We start from the raw sequence: 18123 nt of genomic DNA on the forward strand, positions 1-18123 counted from the left end.
ACGGGCCTATTTTAATTGTAGTTTGCAGTGTTCAATAAAGGGAATGTTCCAAAGAGAGTAAAAAGCTCGCTAAACTTGTGCAAGCCCATAAGCACCCTCATGCTGCATTTGAATGTATATTCTTAGGTAAGTCCCACTGTATTCAATGGAAGGTAAAGGTGAAGGTACCCCTGACCATTAGGTCCAGTCGCAGACCACTCTGGGGTTGCGGCGCTCATCTCACTCTATAGGCCGAGGGAGCCAGCGTTTGTCCTCAGATAGCTTCCGGGCCAAGTGGCCAGAATGACTAAGCCGCTTCTGGCGAACCAGAGCAGTGCACAGAAACACTGTTTACCTTCCCGTCGGAGCGGTACCTATTTATCTACTTGCACTTGATGTGCTTTCGAACTGCTAGGTTGGCAGGAGCTGGCACTGAGCAACGAGAGCTCATCCCGTCGCGGGGATTCGAACCGCTGACCTTCTGATCGGCAAGCCCTAGGCTCTGTGGTTTAGACCACAGCGCCACCAACGTCCCTCAATGAAAGTTACTTTAGGGTAAAATAGCGTGTGTTTGAATTATGACCACAAGAGAAGGACAGAGAAGAAATGTGATGCAGGATTCCCCCCCCCCCCTCAACATTGATGGACCATCCCAAAACGTACAGCACTGCACCTCAGTACAATCAACAGTGGCAGCCGTTTCAGCATAAATGAAGTATGCAGCTACTTCAGCATAATCTAGATTCTAAGGTTGCTGAATCATGAGGCCCATACAGCATCACCATTCATAACACTGATGGCACATCAAACACACATCCATCCCCATACATAAAACATATATTTGCTGGTACAGTGGCTCATAGATCAGGCAACTTGGGGGAATACAGATACTATCTCATGAACCAAGAATATGTCTGCATGAGAGCAATTAATTTTGTTGTGACAACCGTGAGCAGCCACCCCCACCCCCCATGCTTAGAGATATTTTGTGGTCCGGTGGCTCATAGATCAGGCAATCTGATGGCAAAATAATTATTAGCTCAATAACTGATAAATGTAACTTCTGCACGAGGCTGATGAATTTTGTTGTGAAAACTGTGATCCAGATATAATCAAATTAATCAGATAAAATAAATGCCATAAAGCTTAAAGATTGGGAGCCCTGCTGCGTCTTTCTTATTACCTCTTTGACAAATTAATGAATACTCTTCCAAGAAGTTATATGCTTAATATATTTTAAGGAATAGGAAACTGCCTAAATAGTGGGAACTGAATAAGAGCCATGTTTGAACTGAGGTGGAAGTGGCAGAATAAACTACCCACTTAGTAGCAAAGAAACCATCCACAATGCAAGTTAAGGAAATAAAGGGCAGAATTCAGTACAAGGTATTCATTTTAAGATCCAACACAATGCTGTAGAGTGGAGCATGAGAGGCAGGGGGCACCAAATTTTAGCATCACACAGGACACCGCTGAAATTTGAGAGCCCAAAGTCCACCACTGTAATTGGCCACTCTGGAAACAGGATGCTAGATTAGATAGTTGGTGAAGTGCACTGAGACTCTTCCTCAGTTCTTTTGACACATGTTTGTAGGGAAAGTGCTGGTAGAGTTTGGTCCTTTGTGTAATATAGAACTCATCACACCATGTCTCAAATCTTGATGGGCTCCCACATTCTCCTAGAGCCAGATTGTCCCAAGCACTGAATCACACCAAATTGAAATCCAGCTCCTGGCCAGGGGAACACTGCCAGCTGGGTTACAGGCTGTCGGCTACTCACCTGGCCAAAAGCAAGGTCCCAGGACTGCCCTTCTCAGGGCAGAATATATATTGGTGGAATCAGCACATGGGATACAAACTTAGGCATATTTAAGGAGAAGAAGGGATAGTGTTAACACACGAGCTACAGTTATTGGGAGGCAAAGAGCACCTCTGGTTGCTAGCACATTTTACAGTAGGTGTTAGAAACTGAGATATGAAAGGTAGGAGCTAAATGTCACCTTAAACCTAGGTTATGGACGCCGCAATGGTGCGTCTATGTGCACTTTATTATAAGAAGAATACAAAGCTGAAAATGAACTGCAGCTAAAATCTTGTGTCCATTTTTCACATGGTCTAGTCCTCATCTGAAGACTGCAAAAAACAAAGCCATGCTTCCCCTGCCCACCCCCCTAATATTCTTATGAAAGTGGGGAGGCAGAAAAAAAATCCTCCTTTTCTTCCAGCAGTGGCAGTTTTAATCTGAAATCTTTGGCTCAGTACTGCACCCTGAGCTCAGAAACAGCTCGCATTAATGAAATTCCCTGTTGCAAAACACGCCTAGAACAATGGGAATTTTTGAACGCTGTTTACAGTGGGCACTTTCAGACCATCACTGGGGCAACCAGTTTTTTGTTCCCTGCCCATGCAAAACATTTCATAGGACATCTAATGGTAGATGGAATATCAGTTTCCTTTGAGCCTGAATGATGCCCCATTTTGACAATTGTTGTTGTTTAGTCATGTTGTTTAGTCATGGTAGCTTCGAGAACACTGTCCAACCATCTCATCCTCTGTCGTCCCCTTCTCCTTGTGCCCTCCATCTTTCCCAGCATCAGGGTGTTTTTCCAGGGAGTCTTCTCTTCTCATGAGGTGGCCAAAGTACTGGAGCCTCAGCTTCAGAATCTGTACTTCCAGTGAGCACTCAGGGCTGATTTCCCTCAGAATGGATAGGTTTGATCTTCTTGCAGTCCATGGGACTCTCAAGACTCCTCCAGCACCATAATTCAAAAGCATCAATTTTTTGGCGATCAGTCTTCTTTATGGTCCTCACAGAAGACTACTGCTATTTTTGTAACTCGATGGGAGTGCACTTATCAATGAAATCCACCCATATTAAAATGGATTGCTGTACGTAATCCCACTTGGCTTCTATTTTTACCCAGCCTACATCTATAATGATGTGTAAGAGGTTTACAATAGCTATAGGGTTTGTAGTTTCTTTGTGGATCCCAGTTGGATGAGAGCCATTGATAGTGAGGGTAGATTCCTGTGTAGAAGCAGACTTGAGCAAAGAGAAGGACAAGCATCTTACAACAAGATGGGTGGCAATGAATCAATTGAGGAGATTGTTGCTATGGAAAACCATCACTGGTATGCAAAATTCATGAAAGAATGCCCGTCTGGACAACTCAGCATGTATGAATGCAAGAGGCTCCTTGGTCTTGATAACCCAACTGATCAGGCAAATACCTATGTTGAGACAGTGTTTAATATATTTGATTCAAATAAGGTAAGAATTATTTCTAGAGTACATTGTTTGGATTATATTGTGCATCACTTATTTTTCAATTATTTTAAATTCTGAATAGCTCACATTTTACTCTTGACTCATATTCAGATTTACAGTTTGTTTTAGCAATAGCGGCATCTACATGAAATAACCGTAGGCAGTAAAGAATCTGTGCCAGTTTAAAACTTTCTAAATGTGATGATAGTAAACAAATTGTTCTGCAGCATTTCTCCTGATATTTCAGGGTTTATGACTCATACCATGCATTGAAATTTTATATTGATAGCCATAGAATGACATTTTTCAGCAACCATGCTAAAGAAAAAGAAAATTCTCAATCAAAGGTAATTTAATAAAAATCTTACCAGCGTTTCTTAAAATAGTAATTTTAATTGTGTCTTCTCATTTTATACATATCCGTAAGAATATAAAAACAGCCCAGCTGGATCAGACCAAAGGCCCATCTCATCCAGCACACTGTTCTTAAAGTGGGAAGCCAGATACCTATCAAAAACTCCCAAACAGGATCGGAGTCATGTGAGATTCCCAGTGACTGTGGTGGTAGAGCATAGATATTGTGGCTTGTAGCCACTGATAACTCTTATTGTCCAAATCCTTTGTAAAGCCATCACTACACCTTGTAATGTGTTCCATAGTTTAACTAAGTGCTGTGAGCTATAGACTAATCTGTCCGTTTTGGATTCTAATTTTTTTCCCAATCAAGTTCAGTCTTCCGCATCTTTTTGTGGTTTATTTATTTTATTTTATTTTTGGGGAAAAGGCTTCATGAAAATTCATCAGCGTTCTGTAAATTTCTCCTAATATAATGCATTTCATATGTTATTTTTTAAAGACTATTTTTAAGAATATCTGAGTTTTAGGCACACTTTGCCTAGTAAATGAATATTTGTATACATGGTTTGGAGAAATGGACTGCAAATTTTGAAGGACAATTACATTTCAGTTCATCTATGGTTTCAGGAAGCACAAATGAAGTAAATGGTTGTTAAATGAGAAATGAATCACATCTCTTCCACCACAATCTCCAGTGCTGTGGGAGTGCTTCCTTGAGTCTGTCCCAAGTATTTTTTACTCATATTTATTGGATGATTGCAGGCTCTAATATTATGAGAGAGGAAGAAAAAACATCTCTTTTCACCTTCTTCACTCCAGGCATAATTTTATGTCCCTCTATTATAGAATAGGAAACTGCCCAATACAAAATCAGACTCTAGGGGTCTGTCCTAGCCCTACCTAGAGATGGCAGGATCTGGGCTTGGGACTTCAGCATGCTAAGGCAAACATTCCCCAGACATTTTCCTTATACCCTCTTTCTAAACTAAAAGAAGAGCACCCAATATTGTAACCCTTCCTTATAGGGTAGTTGCTCCACATTTACTTCCACGTTTCTTTATATACGAGCTCAGTTTCTTTCCTAAAAACAAGACTGCTGACAAAACTTAAAAGCAGCACTGTCTTCTAGAAACAGACACATAGAAATTGTAGGAACTGGAATCAAACAAAACTTTTTTAAGTAGCCATGCCTATTTCAGTGAGGTATAAGATAGCAATCTGCAGTACTTGATCTTTGGAGATTCAGGGCTGTGGACTGTGAGCTAAGCAAAAGTAAAAGTTCCTGCGGGATGTTTCCGCAATTCCTACTCAATTTATGGAGTTTTATAGCATCCAGCAATTTGCAATCTGTTGCCTGTTTTTTTCGTTTAGAAAATAATCGGAATGTATGCTGGGACTGACCTTTGCAGATTATATAATGCAAAAGGGCAAGCTTTAAAAGGCAACAGAATGTCTTCATATGAAGCTTTAGTACTAGTAATCCATTCATTAAATGTCAAAACAACATAACATGTGACTTCCGTGATTGGATGGCCTGACTTTTAAAAAAGATCTTCCCAGGGGGCAGACACTGGGAAAAGGTGTTTAAACCTTCCCTGCCATTTTACTAATATGCACCCCCCACACAGAAAGAGCTGATCCTTGTCCTATCATGGGGAGAAATAGTCATGATAAATAATTTTTTTGTGTGTTGCTATTGTACTGAGGAACTAACAGCAAGTTTGGAGGAGGAGATTTAGATCAACTACAGATTTGGCCTCCCTGTTCTAAATAATGAATCTACACTCAAAGTAGCTTACTTTTGGCATGGAAATTCTAATGAAAAACTCTTCTTAAAACGAGCTTCGTCAATATGCTTTTCACAAACTCTTGCTTCTGACCTTCTCCAGTCCTTGCACATAAATGACCGTACAATGTCACAAGGGTAAGGATAGTGTCATCCTTTGCTTCAAACTTCAGTCCCCACCCCCCATAAAAGGACAGGACTCTTAGTTTCCTTTAGTTGGCTGTTCAACCAAAGATGGACAAACTACCCCCAGAAGAAGCACAGAGCAATGCCTCTGTGAAGGACAAAATACGGTATGCAAATTTAAATAAATATCTACCATTATTTCTAACCTAAGGAGAAACATATAAAGCACCACTGGTGAACTGTCATGCATAGACATATCTCTCATGTTAGTAACATTGTGTTGTTAATAACAACAACCTTCTCTTCACCAGAAAGGTTCCAGGGCAGGTTTCATATAGAGAAGGGCATTTCCTCAGCATAGGACAAAAGTTGTGCAAGGAGGGTGCCAGATGCAGCTCTGTGGAGAGGGAATTCTTCAGCTCAGGGGCTGCCACAGAGAATTCCCTCTTGCACGTCACTCCTTTCAAAACCCAAGGGTGGATGAACTACCAAGAAAGCTCCCTCTGCTGATTTTTACATGAAGGAAACTCAGGCTTGTTGCTCTCCCGCTGGAAGAAACTTGGAAGCGCCCAACACCATTTTCAAGTAATTACAGTTTATTGTTTTGTTTGAATAGGGGCACACTGTAGTTAGTTTAGCTAAGGTTTTGTACAAACAGGTAAAGGTAAAGGGACTCCTGACCATCAGGTCCAGTCGTGGCCGACTCTGGGGTTGCGGCACTCATCTCGCTTTATTGGCCAAGGGAGCTTCTGGGTCATGTGGCCAGCATGACTAAACCGCTTCTGGCAAACCAGAGCAGCGCACGGAAACACCGTTTATCTTCCCGCCAGAGCGGTACCTATTTATCTACTTGCACTTGCTTTCGAACTGCTAGGTGGGCAGGAGCTGGGACTGAACTATGGGAGATCACCCCGTCATGGGGATTCGAACCGCTGACCTTCTGATCAGCAAGTCCTAGACTCTGTGGTTTAACCCACAGCACCACCTGCAAACAAGCCAACGTCAAACCATGGTTTCTGACGCTGGCTTTTTCAAATAAGCCATCGTTAAAATTAACCTCAGCTTCCACTTTGGATTAAACCGTCTATGAATAGTTAAGAAGTAAAACTAATGTTTTCAACTTTATCCACATGGCTACTCCAGAGCAGTGGCAGGAGAGTCCCACCCAACAAGTTTTTACTCCAAATGAGATTTTTCATGTGAAGAATTTAAGAAGAAAACATGCACTTCTACAAGTATATTCTGAATTTAGGCATAATATGAACGGGGAGAGGGTTAGCTTGGTTGTGTTGCCCTAGAGAAGCTTGTGTAGTTCCAGCTTTTTTCAGTGCTAGGCATAACATTTTTCATTCGCCCAGAACACCTAGTGATGTTTTGTTAGATTCTATAATGTTTGTGCCTTCCTGTTTCCTGCTGATTTAACATTTTAATATGGAGCTTTGTTAATGTGTTTTTACCGTATTTTATTCTTCTATTAACATAAACTACCCTAGGAGAATTTGACAGAAATGCCAGCATGAGATTTTACAGGCACCTTCCTACATATGTAAAAATGTAAAAGCTGTCATTGAGCAGTCTCCATTGGAGGATTTGTAGTGCCACATCACAATCCTGGATTTGAATAAAGTTAGGATAGGGAAAGAGAGTGTAACAGAAGGCAGGTTTGGCAGGTTTTAAAATAAGAGTTTTAAACAACAGCAAAAGTCTGAATAAAGCAGGGATGGATGGACACAGGGAAGCTGTGAAGATATGGCAGGCTTGGGTAAGGTTGAGTAAAGTGTAAAGGATTGGAATTGGCAACTGAGGTGGCCAACATTATTTTTGCAAATATAACACACAGGAAAGAAACATAATCAGCTGACATTCACACACAAAATTATTCCTTTTTTAAAAAATATATTTTTTATTATTTTCCAATACAAAAAAATACAATTCTGCCAAATTTTCACAGATTTTCACAAATTTGTTACTTTTTAGACTTCCTTCAGATTCTCTGACAATCATCCATATTTACTTCTCAGTTTACGCATTTCTCTGTTTATATTGCCATTAAACTTCCCTCCCACTCCTGTTTGTTTTTTTTAACAATATATCTCTGTTTTCACAGTGCTTCTTGAAATCCCACCAGTGTTGTTTGCACATCACATGTTCTTTTCAGATATTCAACAAATTTCCCCCAGTCCTCGATGAACTTTTGGTCTTGAAGATATCTAATTTTTCTGGTAATCTGTCCAGTTCTGCATAGTCAGTCAGCTTCATTCTCCAGTCTTCTATTGTCGGTATCTCCTCTTGTTTCCATTTCTGGGCCAGTAGAATTCTTGCTGCTGTGGCTCACACAAAATTATTCATCAATCTTGACTTCCACACATAAACTTATATCCAAACTAGATTGATGACCATAAGCTACGTGTTCAAATTGTTTGTTCTTCCAAGCTTGAATTATAAATCTCTTTGCAACCATAAGACAGACACTTTTGTTGTCCATCTGCTAGTCTCCACACCACAAGAATATAATTTGAGAGTGCATGAACATCCTCAAAGCATTGTTTTTTCGAAGTCAATCAGAACAATAATTTCTGACCAGAAAAAGAATAGCACAGGACATGCCCGAATCATCTGCTTCAAAGAGGCATTATCAGAATTATATTGTCAGCTTCTCTCTGAACTAATGAATTTCTTCTTAAAAACACATTGTAGAGTCCAGTATACCCAGAACATCCATTTTTGTTAAGCTGGTCTCCATTTTAAATCTAAAAAATTATTAAATATAACCGCTAAAGCAACTTTCCATTGATTAGGCTGTATAGAACCCTCTAACTCCTTATTCCATTCTTCTCTAAGATCCTGAACATCCAATTTAGAACATTCCAATAAACATTTATAAACAACTATTGTGCGTTTAGCTTTCTGCAAATATCCAATTATTTCCTCCAGTAATATATGAGATGCTGAGGCAACTCAAAGCTGATGATCCATAAATGGGCACCAATAGGTGCTGCAGTTGAAGATAATACCATTCAGCCCAAGCAGGTAAGTGGTACCTAAACAGCAGCATTGAAAAGAACTAAAATTATCCATCCCATCCAAACAACTGATCAAAGGTACAAGGAGTTAATTTGGCATGAAAATATTGGTCAAAATACAACTGATGAGACATTATATGCCATGTCTCCCTAGCCACTGAAACTACAGGTGGAAAAGAAGAAGAGTTTGGACTTGATATCCTGCCTTTCACTCCCCTTAAGGAGTCTCAAAGCGGCTAACAATCTCCTTTCCCTTCCTCCCCCACAACAAACACTCTGTGAGATAAGTGAGGCTGAGACACTTCAGAGAAGTGTGACTAGCCCAAGGTCACCCAGCAGCTGCATGTGGAGGAGCAGGGAATCGAACCTGGTTCACCAGATTATGAGTCCACCACACCACGCTTGTCCTTTTCTTTTTATTTCTGTAGACCCTAACAACATCCATCCATAAAAGCGTACCAAATGCATCCTTACCAAGTTTATACACATGAGGGTATTTGCAGAAAAATGAGGCTCACCAATCATTTGTACAAGGTAAAAAATATGCTTTAAGATATAAACGAAGACCTTAAAAATCAAATCCTTCTTCCAATATTGACAACTAAAGCTTTTTTAAAGAAAGAAAGAGGTCTCCCAAGCAAACCTCTGAAATGCCCCATGAAATTTGAGAAAAAACACTTGGGGAATTCATAAAGAAATATCATGAAGCACATATGATCCATGGCCAAATATTCATCTTAGTCAGCCTCACCCTAATATGAAGTCCAAGAAACACCCTTGTTTCCAAACAGCTTTCTCTGTCAAACTATTGAAAATCAATCTAATCATGGAGAAATGCTTCTTGGAAACAAAATATAGTCAAACCTCAGTTCCTGAACAGCTCCGTTTGGAACTTTTTGGCTCTTGAACTCCGAAAACCTGGAAGTAAATTTTCCAGTTTTCGAATGTTTTTCAGAAGCCAAACATGCAGTGCAGGAAGCTGCTGCAACCAGTTGGAAGCTGAGCCTCAGTTGTCGAACATTTTGGAAACCGAACGGGCTTCCGGAATGGATTACATTTGACAACCGAGGTTTGACTGTAACTTAATCTGTTATAACCTCTAAGTACCAAATAAATTGCCAATTAGCATATAAACTAGATATATTAATTGTGCCCACTGACATTAATTCAAATTTTAAGCAGTTAATTGTATAGCCAGAAATCACACAAAAATTATGGATGATTTGGGCCTACTGATAAATTACAACAATGAATCTGGATATCCACAGTGTTAAATTCCACTTGTCTGTGTACGAAGCCATGAATCTCTGTTCTTCCAAAGGTTCCAAACACAAATCAAAGATCAGCGGAGAGGAAAGCCCTGCCTCCTACCTTTCTCTAAACCAGCCATGCTGAAGGGAATCCCATTTACCTTCACCTGTGATTGGGGAGACAGGTACAATATTATAATCCAATTAATAAATTCCTGAGGAAACCCAAATTTAAAAAAACAGAATGAAACAGCCAATATATTTTATAAAATGCTGTTTCAGCATCGAGAGGGGTTGGGAATCAAAGCACCATCATTTCTTTCACTCTTTAAAGCCACTGGATTTGCTACAAGTCTTAAATTATGTGCAGCCTGCCTTTGGCAAACAAAGTCCACCTGATATATCACACCGTGCAAGGTGCAAGCAAGGATTGATGGTATTATCTTGGCATCTACATTAATTAAGGAGATTGACCTGTAATTTGCACTATTACCAGATTTGGGAATAGCAATATAAACATCATACAGTGAAGATGGTGGGGGTACACATTATGTTAAAGGGAGGAGCAAAAAAGAGACAAAGAATTCTGACCTGGAAGAGGGCACCAGAACAATTAACTACGGGTCACTCCACCACTGCCAACCATACATACTAAAGGTTAATCCTGCATGAATGTAACACTCTCTGAGCTGAAAGTCCTTCCCTTTAGCTCAAGTGTGTAGAATCTCATTATCCTTCTGTGTTTTTCTATACAGTATAAGCAGCTTTGGGACCCACCTAGTGAAAAGCAGGGTGTTACTGTTTGAAGTATATTAATAGCTGTATATAGTTAGTTACTTAGCAATGGAGACAACACACCTGCATATATTCACTCTCATATTTATTTATTGAATTGGCATATTGCAGGACCAAGCATTTGAGGGGGGGGGGAGTTCTAGGGCTAAGCCCTGGTGAGCCTTGCTCAGTAAACCTTTGCTTTAATAGCATGAGCAACCATGGGAATAGTGCAGCCTCTAATTCAGGTTTTCCCTTCTTTCTGGATAAGCCCTCATCTTTTGTGGCAATTAGTTTGGGGAACCAAATCAAGACGTGATTTTATGGATCACCAGAGTATATGGGACCACTCAAGCTAGATTCATTCAGAGTTCCTTGAAAGATTTGCATGTATCCTATTTCTGATCTCAGTGGCAGAGATCCCTTTCCTTACCCCCCAAAACAGTGAGGGATCAAATCAGCACCTCACTTTTCCCGAGCTTCTTCCAGATTGGAAAAGACTTCATCAATATTTGATAAATTATCAACATTTGCTGAGCACCAGTCTACACAGAGTTTGAATTCATAAGCCCAAGTCAGCCCAAGACATTTTGCTGCCTGAGGCAAAGAAAAAGATCTCAGTGGGTGTAGGAAATACATCCAATGGAAGCCCAAAGAAAGTTAGAGACAATGTGTGGGGAACTTTTTTCAGCCTGTGGGCCACACTTCCTTCTGTACAACCTCCCAAGGGCCACATCACAGTGATGGGTGTGTCCAGAAACAGAAGTGGGTGGTGCAACAAATGCAAATTCTGCTTAAGGCTCCATTCTACATAGACTCCTCTTTATCCTCCAGCCAGATAAGCAAGAGACATTAGCAGAGTTCAACAACACTGTTCAGCCAGGCACAAACACACAGCTGTCATGCTCTAGTGAGTGCCCTCAGGCGGTTGGGTTCCAATTGGCATAAGTCTCTTACCAAAATACTCACCAACGAGGACAGGGTTACAGATGCAATGCAGTTCAGACAAACTAAGGTCAAGTACAGTGTATCGGTCTTGATCCAAAATCCAATCCAGACATAAGGTCAGGCAGGAATCCAAGGTCAATATCACAGGGTGTTCAGGCAACATACAACACAGCAAGCAGGGGACTAGACTCTGGAATGAAGAACCACAGACCTCTATTGTTTCCAGCAACTCAAGAAGGAAGCATTATATACCCTTCCTGGGCCACAACCCAACCACAGCTGTTGGCAGAGAAAGAAATTTCAGTGATTCATTCCCATAGCTGTCAACTTTCTCCTTTTCTTGCGAGGAATCCTATTCGGAATAAGGGGATTTCCCTTTAAAAAAGGGAAACGTTGACAGCTATGTTCCTTACTCATCAGGAGACAACTTACTCATGAACTTTGTGATAACTCTGGGTCCATAACACACACTATGTTGTTGCTCTTTGGCTCTCTGTTCTCAAGGACTGTGTGGTGGTGACTCTTGATAGCTCCAGTGTTCTTCATCAGGTCTCAGTCCCTAGGGGCTTCAAGGGAACCCTCAGCAGTGGGTCCAGGAGACCCTGGCTGCTCCTCCTCAACCTGTGGGGTGCCTGGTTCATCCTCTGAGGCCTTTGTGTCTAGTATCAGGTCAGGACTAGGCATGACATCAGGATGTGAACCAGGACCAGTGAGGGGTGTGGCCTGGAGTTTTGGGGTGGCCAGGTAGAGTTCCAAAGACCAGACAGACTGGCCCAAGGGGACCTGCATTTGGCTCCTAGGCTTGATGTTTCCCACCTCTATTATAGTCCCTAAGGATGTATCATCTACCCAAAGTTGTTCTCAGCTTCACCTTCTCACTCTTTCCTTTATCACTTCCCCCACCCTCGTTCACTACCAGCACGTGCTCATTACCCACTTGATCTTTTTCTTCTTAGTTACCGCATACGTGGAACCTATCAGTCACGACTGCTTAGAGATTGGCTTTTTGCCAGGAATAGCTCCCAAGGTCCTGAGAACTTGTTTGAAAGCTTGGTAACTCTTTGGGACGGGATGTGTGTGTGAGAGACGCCTTCACTAAAATTACAATGCGCCATATAAGAAGCCTTTTGATATGAATACATTTTCTTTAAAGGTATCCCGAGAGTGGATCTGTTTGCTGTACATATGTTACAGAACTCTTCTAGTTTAAAACAGGGGGCTGAAGGTAATCTTGCTTAAGTTTCTATTATTACTTAGCCTTTGTGCCCCCATCGTGTAAGAGGTTTAGACGAGTTGTCAGTACAGGGTTTGTATGTGTGTGGATAGAAGCCACTGAAGATGGGAAATGAGGTAGATGAATAAAACACTGGAATTTAGGATACTTGCTGTGTGCTATGCAATGGGCGCCAATGAATCAGCACCTGCCGAAGATATTCTGACCCAAGACGCCCACCACTGGTATACCAAATTTATGAAAGAGTGTCCATCAGGGCAACTGAGCCTGCATGAATTCAAGGCACTTCTGGGTCTCACTGGTTTGAGTCCACAGGCAAATCATTATGTCGATCAAGTGTTCAACACATTTGACTTAAACAAGGTAAGCTCAATTTTATACCTTGATGCTAGGGTAGCTACCATTTAAATGCACTCTAAAAACAGCAGAATGGCTCACAGGCCTATGCTGTGAAGATAGTATTTTGCTATGCTCAATCTGGCTGCCTCTATAAGCATTCCTAATTATTGTCATCTATTTATGTGGAAGTATTTAAAACATAGATATGCCAGATAGATTAGATAGCTAGATAGATAGCTAGATGGCTAGATAGATGATGGAAAAAAGAATGAAGCCAGTCTGAAAATTATGTTATATATATATATATATAATTTCCCCAGTTAACCATTATTTCAATTGCTGGCAGTTGCTACTATAGTTTGAAAGCACTTTCAAAATACTCAAGAGTATATTATCACAATTTCAACCCATAGAGATAGGAGAATATTTTTTTTGCTGTCGAAAATGGGAATTGAAGTATTGAGTAAACACTGCATGACCTGCCCTAAGCCTTGCTGAATATATAGAATCTTAAGCCCTACTCCATTAAAATTAATGGGAACTTCACAATTGGCTTATAAAGAAACAGGACTGTCTAGTGTCTTTTATTCACAAAACTGAAATCCTATTTGAAGACCCCTTTTTTCTGTTTGCTATTTCAATTCAGTCCCACTGGCTGTCAGGTCAATGCAATCTTCTATAAGATAATCAAATTTCTAACATGTCATTAAACCACAAGAAACTGTATTATTACTGAACATATACAGCATTTTAAATAAGCTTTCCACAAGCCATTCATTTATTTTTATTTTTATTTTTATTTTCTGCTTGTCTGCACTCATTGCAAGCTGTCTTTCCAATCAATAGTTATGGCATTGTTTACCCCCTATATAAAATATTAAAATGAAAATAAGTTATTCATTAAGCACCACTGGCTTGAATTTCATAACATATTACCAGAATAATAACAGCAACTTACCTGCCTTTAACAATAGGATTTGCATTGAGGCACATATATGCAATGGGTATTGCATATGTTAAGAAAATCAAACCCTTCTTTTCAGGCATCAGTCTATTGACTCTTGTCTGCTAAAATCAGAGGTCATATCTTGCTAATTGTTCATATACAGGCTTGTATTCAATGGTGTCCAACTGCTGTTAGAAGGCACTTTGATTCAGTCAAGATTTCCATCGGTAAAATAGGAAGGGGGTAATTTCCCCCCTGATTTTCCTCCTCCCCTTGAAGCTCCCCAAGGCCCCTAATGTGATCCAAAGAATTGGGATTCAAAGACCCTTCAGAGCAGCTTGGAAGATGGTGTGGGAACGGCAAGGAGATCTCCCTCCCCAGACTTCTGCTGCTGGATCAAGTAGCTCTATCAGCATATTATTATTATTATTATTATTATTATTATTATTATTATTATTCACTATGAGGGCTTAGGGTGTGCTATAGCAATTTAAAAATACAATCTGAAAATCAGTTTTTATTTGTTATCATCGTATGTATTTTAGTGTTTTATATTATAAACCACCCTGTGATCTTCGGTTGAAGAGTGGTATAGATTTCTTTTTTAAAAAACAAAACCCAAAAATAATAAGGTGGTCCTAAGAATATACATCAGGTGTCAAAGGCCAGGGTAAAGGGGTGTGCCCTCAGCATGTGAAACTGCATCAGGAAGAAGGTACTAGGCATACCTTTGTGTTACGAGAATTCCACAAGGTAGGGGCTGCGACTAAGTCTCAGGCGGTTCCCCTCCTGAACCTCAGAAGTTGCTGAAACTACCAAGAGGACCCCTTCTGCTGATCTTAACAGCCAAGAGGATTGGTAGGGATAGAGACAGTCTTTGAGACATTTGGGGTCTAAGCCTAATAATAATAATAATAATAATAATAATAATAATAATAATAATTTATTTGTACCCCGCCCATCTCGCTGGGTTTCCCCAGCCACTCTGGGTGGCTTCCAACAAAGACCAAAAAGACACTAAGATGTCACATTAAAAACTTCCCTGAACAGGGCTGCCTTCAGATGTCTTCTGAATGTCAGATAGTTGTTTATCTCTTTGACATCTGATGGGAGGGCATTCCACAGGACGAGCGCCAATACCGGGAAGGCCCGCTGCCTCGTTCCCTGTAGCTTTGCTTCTCACAATGAGGGAACCACCAGAAGGCCCTCAGCGCTGGACCTCAGCTTCTGGGCAGAACGATGGGGGTGGAGATGCTCCTTCAGGTATACAGGGCCGAGGCCGTTTAGGGCTTTAAAGGTCAACATCAACACTTTGAATTGTGCACGGAAATGTACTGGGAGCCAGTGTAGGTGTTTCAAGACCAGTGTTATGTGGTCTCGGCAGTCGCCCCCCAGTCACCAATCTAGCTGCCGCATTCTGGATTAGTTGTAGTTTCCGGGTCACCTTCAAAGGTAGCCCCACGTAGAGCGCATTGCAGTAGTCCAAGCGGGAGATAACTAGAGCATGCACCACTCTGGCGAGACAGTCCGCAGGCAGGTAGGGTCTTCAGTATACCTGAAGGAGCGTCTCCACCTCCCCACCCCACCCCCATTGTTCAGCCCGGACACTGAGGTCCAGCTCCGAGGGCCTTCTGGCAGTTCCCTCACTGCGTGAAGTGAGGTTACAGGGAACCAGGCAGAGGGCCTTCTCAGTAGTGGCGCCCATCCTGTGGAACGCCCTCCCAACAGATGTCAAGGAAATAAGCAACTATCTGACTTTTAGCCCTCTTTAGGGACGTTTTCAATGTCTGATGTTTTATCGCTTTATTATTGTTATTTTTATTATTATTAATTCTGTTGGGAGCTGCCCAGAGTGGCCAGATGGGTGGGGTATAAATTACTATTATTATTATTATTAGTCATTTAGGGCGTGACAGACTAATGTGGGGAGCTTGAATTGGGCTCAGAGAAACGTGTGCATGAGATGCAACCCTTTCCACATTAAGCAAGATACAGAGAAGGATTCAGCTATCTTTTTAAATATAGATATATATTTATTAGGTTTTTACAAAAAAGAAAAGCACATCACCGCCACAAAAGTAAAAAGAAAGTAAAAAGAAATAAAACATAATCAAAAATACGCATAGAACAAATCAAAATACTAGAATATAAAATACAGTAAAGAAAAATTCCACCCAACCAGATACAAAACATAAAAACTCCAGCTTTTAAAATCATACTTAATTAACTTCCTTTCTTGACTTCCTCGCGCCTCCCTTTTTTGTGTTCCTCTTTACCCAATCAGGTACAGCAAATCCTTACCCTCTTTCAAATCTCATTTCTAATTATTAGGTTCATTCTATTATGTCACCAATCTTTCCTCCTCATACTTAAACACCTTTATAATATTATTTACTTTCGACATAATATAACTTTAGTCTTTCCTCCTTTTCTGTTACATTTTGCATACTTTTCTTAAGCTATATCACTAATGTCATATTATTTCCAAAACCAACATTGTTTTAACATTCATAAACTTTACAGTGTTTCTGCAAATAGTCTTTAAACTTCTTCCAGTCCTCCAGAGAAGGATTCAGCTATCAAACCCCATCAGCAGAAGCCCCATGCAAGGTCTTCCACCTGCACAATGACACTTCGCCCCACTCTCATTCCCCACTCCTGTGTGCCCCACAACCCTGAAATAGGCTCAGGGGATCCCAGGAGAACCCCTAGAACAGCACTTTGGGAGAGGGGAGGCAGATGGTTCCTTCAGCAGGCAGTATGCTTGCACCAATAGAACATTTGTAATAGTAAATTGTTGAATTCCACCCACTAGATTTTACTACTCTGGATTTTATTCGTATGTTTTAAATTGCCTTTAAATTTTCTCTTCCCTCTTCTCTGTTTAAAGTGATTATGTGTGCTTGTGTGTGTGTACACACACACACACACACATATATATTGCAAATTCTAGTGAGAGATCACCTGTGTATCAAAGAGAACTGTCGTGGTTTCAAGAGCTAGAGCAGTATGTGATGGTATTTTTGTTTTCCTCTATTCAGAAATTGCAAATGGAAATAAAAAAGCAATTGGAATAGCTTGAGTAGTCCTAGAATTAATTTCCCAATCCTAAACAATTTAAAACAAGGAGCTATTGGAGGTTATGAAACAAAATGACTGCATAATGTAAGTGTTTTATTTAACATGGAACCCTGGGGTAACTAATGCCTCCCAAATTAAGCATTGCATTCAAGCTCACGGTACACATTCACCTTTTAAAATGGTTTAGGAGATTTCAAGAGTGATTCATTCCTGCCGTTCGTTCAGACTGGGGTAATCCATTTATCAGCATGTACCACTGCTTTACTGATGTTCCATGTGGTATTCCACCTCAATAACAATTTCAAAACAGCCATAATTTTTTATTGGCCTCCAAAATAAATTCAGAACAGAAGTGCAAGATAAAGTATAGATCAAAATTAAATATGTAAGTAAATAAATCTGCACAAGAGCATATCCAAGCTGCCAGTTCAGTTACTACTTTACAGAGACATACTCCAACTGATTTCAGTGGCGCTCTCTTAACATTAAGTGGTTGTGGAATTGTTTTAGAAGCTAGGGTTTGCATCATATTTCTATTCAACAGGGGAACACCAAGTGCACATGGTTAGCACATTAAACCAAGGAACCTAATGGCCAAATGCATGATTTGGAAGATGGGAGATATTTAGTTCAAATTTAATCCTGGCTAGGAACTCACTAAGGTTGTATACACGCTACAGGTTAATCTAGAATTGAAGGAGACTAGGTTCTAGTTTTTTCTACATGGTCCACACTCAATCCAGATCTGCTGCATATTTTTTGCCCCTGAAAAGTGCATCTTGAAAAACTGGTTTCACTCTGAAAATAAAAGCTCATCGCAGATTGAGTCTGCATTACCCTGCAGTGTGTCCATTTGAAAACAGATGTAGCTGTATACCAAGATCACAATCATCACTTCCTTCTTCATTAGCACACATACATGCATAATTTTATTTGTATGGCACCTTTAGAAGTAAAACCATGCTCAAGGCTGCTTACAACATGGGGGGGGGGGTACATAATTACAAACGTA

The 18123-nt window shown here is 40.5% G+C and overlaps 1 protein-coding gene and 1 long non-coding RNA gene across 3 annotated transcripts in view; one reads left to right on the forward strand and one right to left on the reverse strand.

Annotated features, from left to right (window-relative positions):
- LOC310843836 overlaps positions 1-18123 on the reverse strand; it is an 87367-nt gene that overhangs the window by 62882 nt on the left and 6362 nt on the right. The gene's annotated exons all lie outside the window — the stretch shown is intronic.
- GUCA1C (guanylate cyclase activator 1C) overlaps positions 1-18123 on the forward strand; it is a gene marked incomplete at its 5' end in the record, with an annotated part of 87447 nt that overhangs the window by 5261 nt on the left and 64063 nt on the right. Inside the window, one exon of one of the 2 annotated variants that reach the window (XM_083737491.1) lies at positions 3059-3250. The exons of the other annotated variant lie outside the window; for it this stretch is intronic. Within the exon in view, the coding sequence (XP_083593617.1) occupies positions 3059-3250 (192 nt within the window). Of the gene's footprint in view, positions 1-3058; positions 3251-18123 lie in introns of those variants that run through there. 2 annotated transcript variants of the gene reach the window in all.

This window comes from Podarcis gaigeae, assembly GCF_964106915.1.
Source record: "Podarcis gaigeae genome assembly, chromosome: 4".
Classification (NCBI taxonomy): Eukaryota; Metazoa; Chordata; class Lepidosauria; order Squamata; family Lacertidae; genus Podarcis; species Podarcis gaigeae.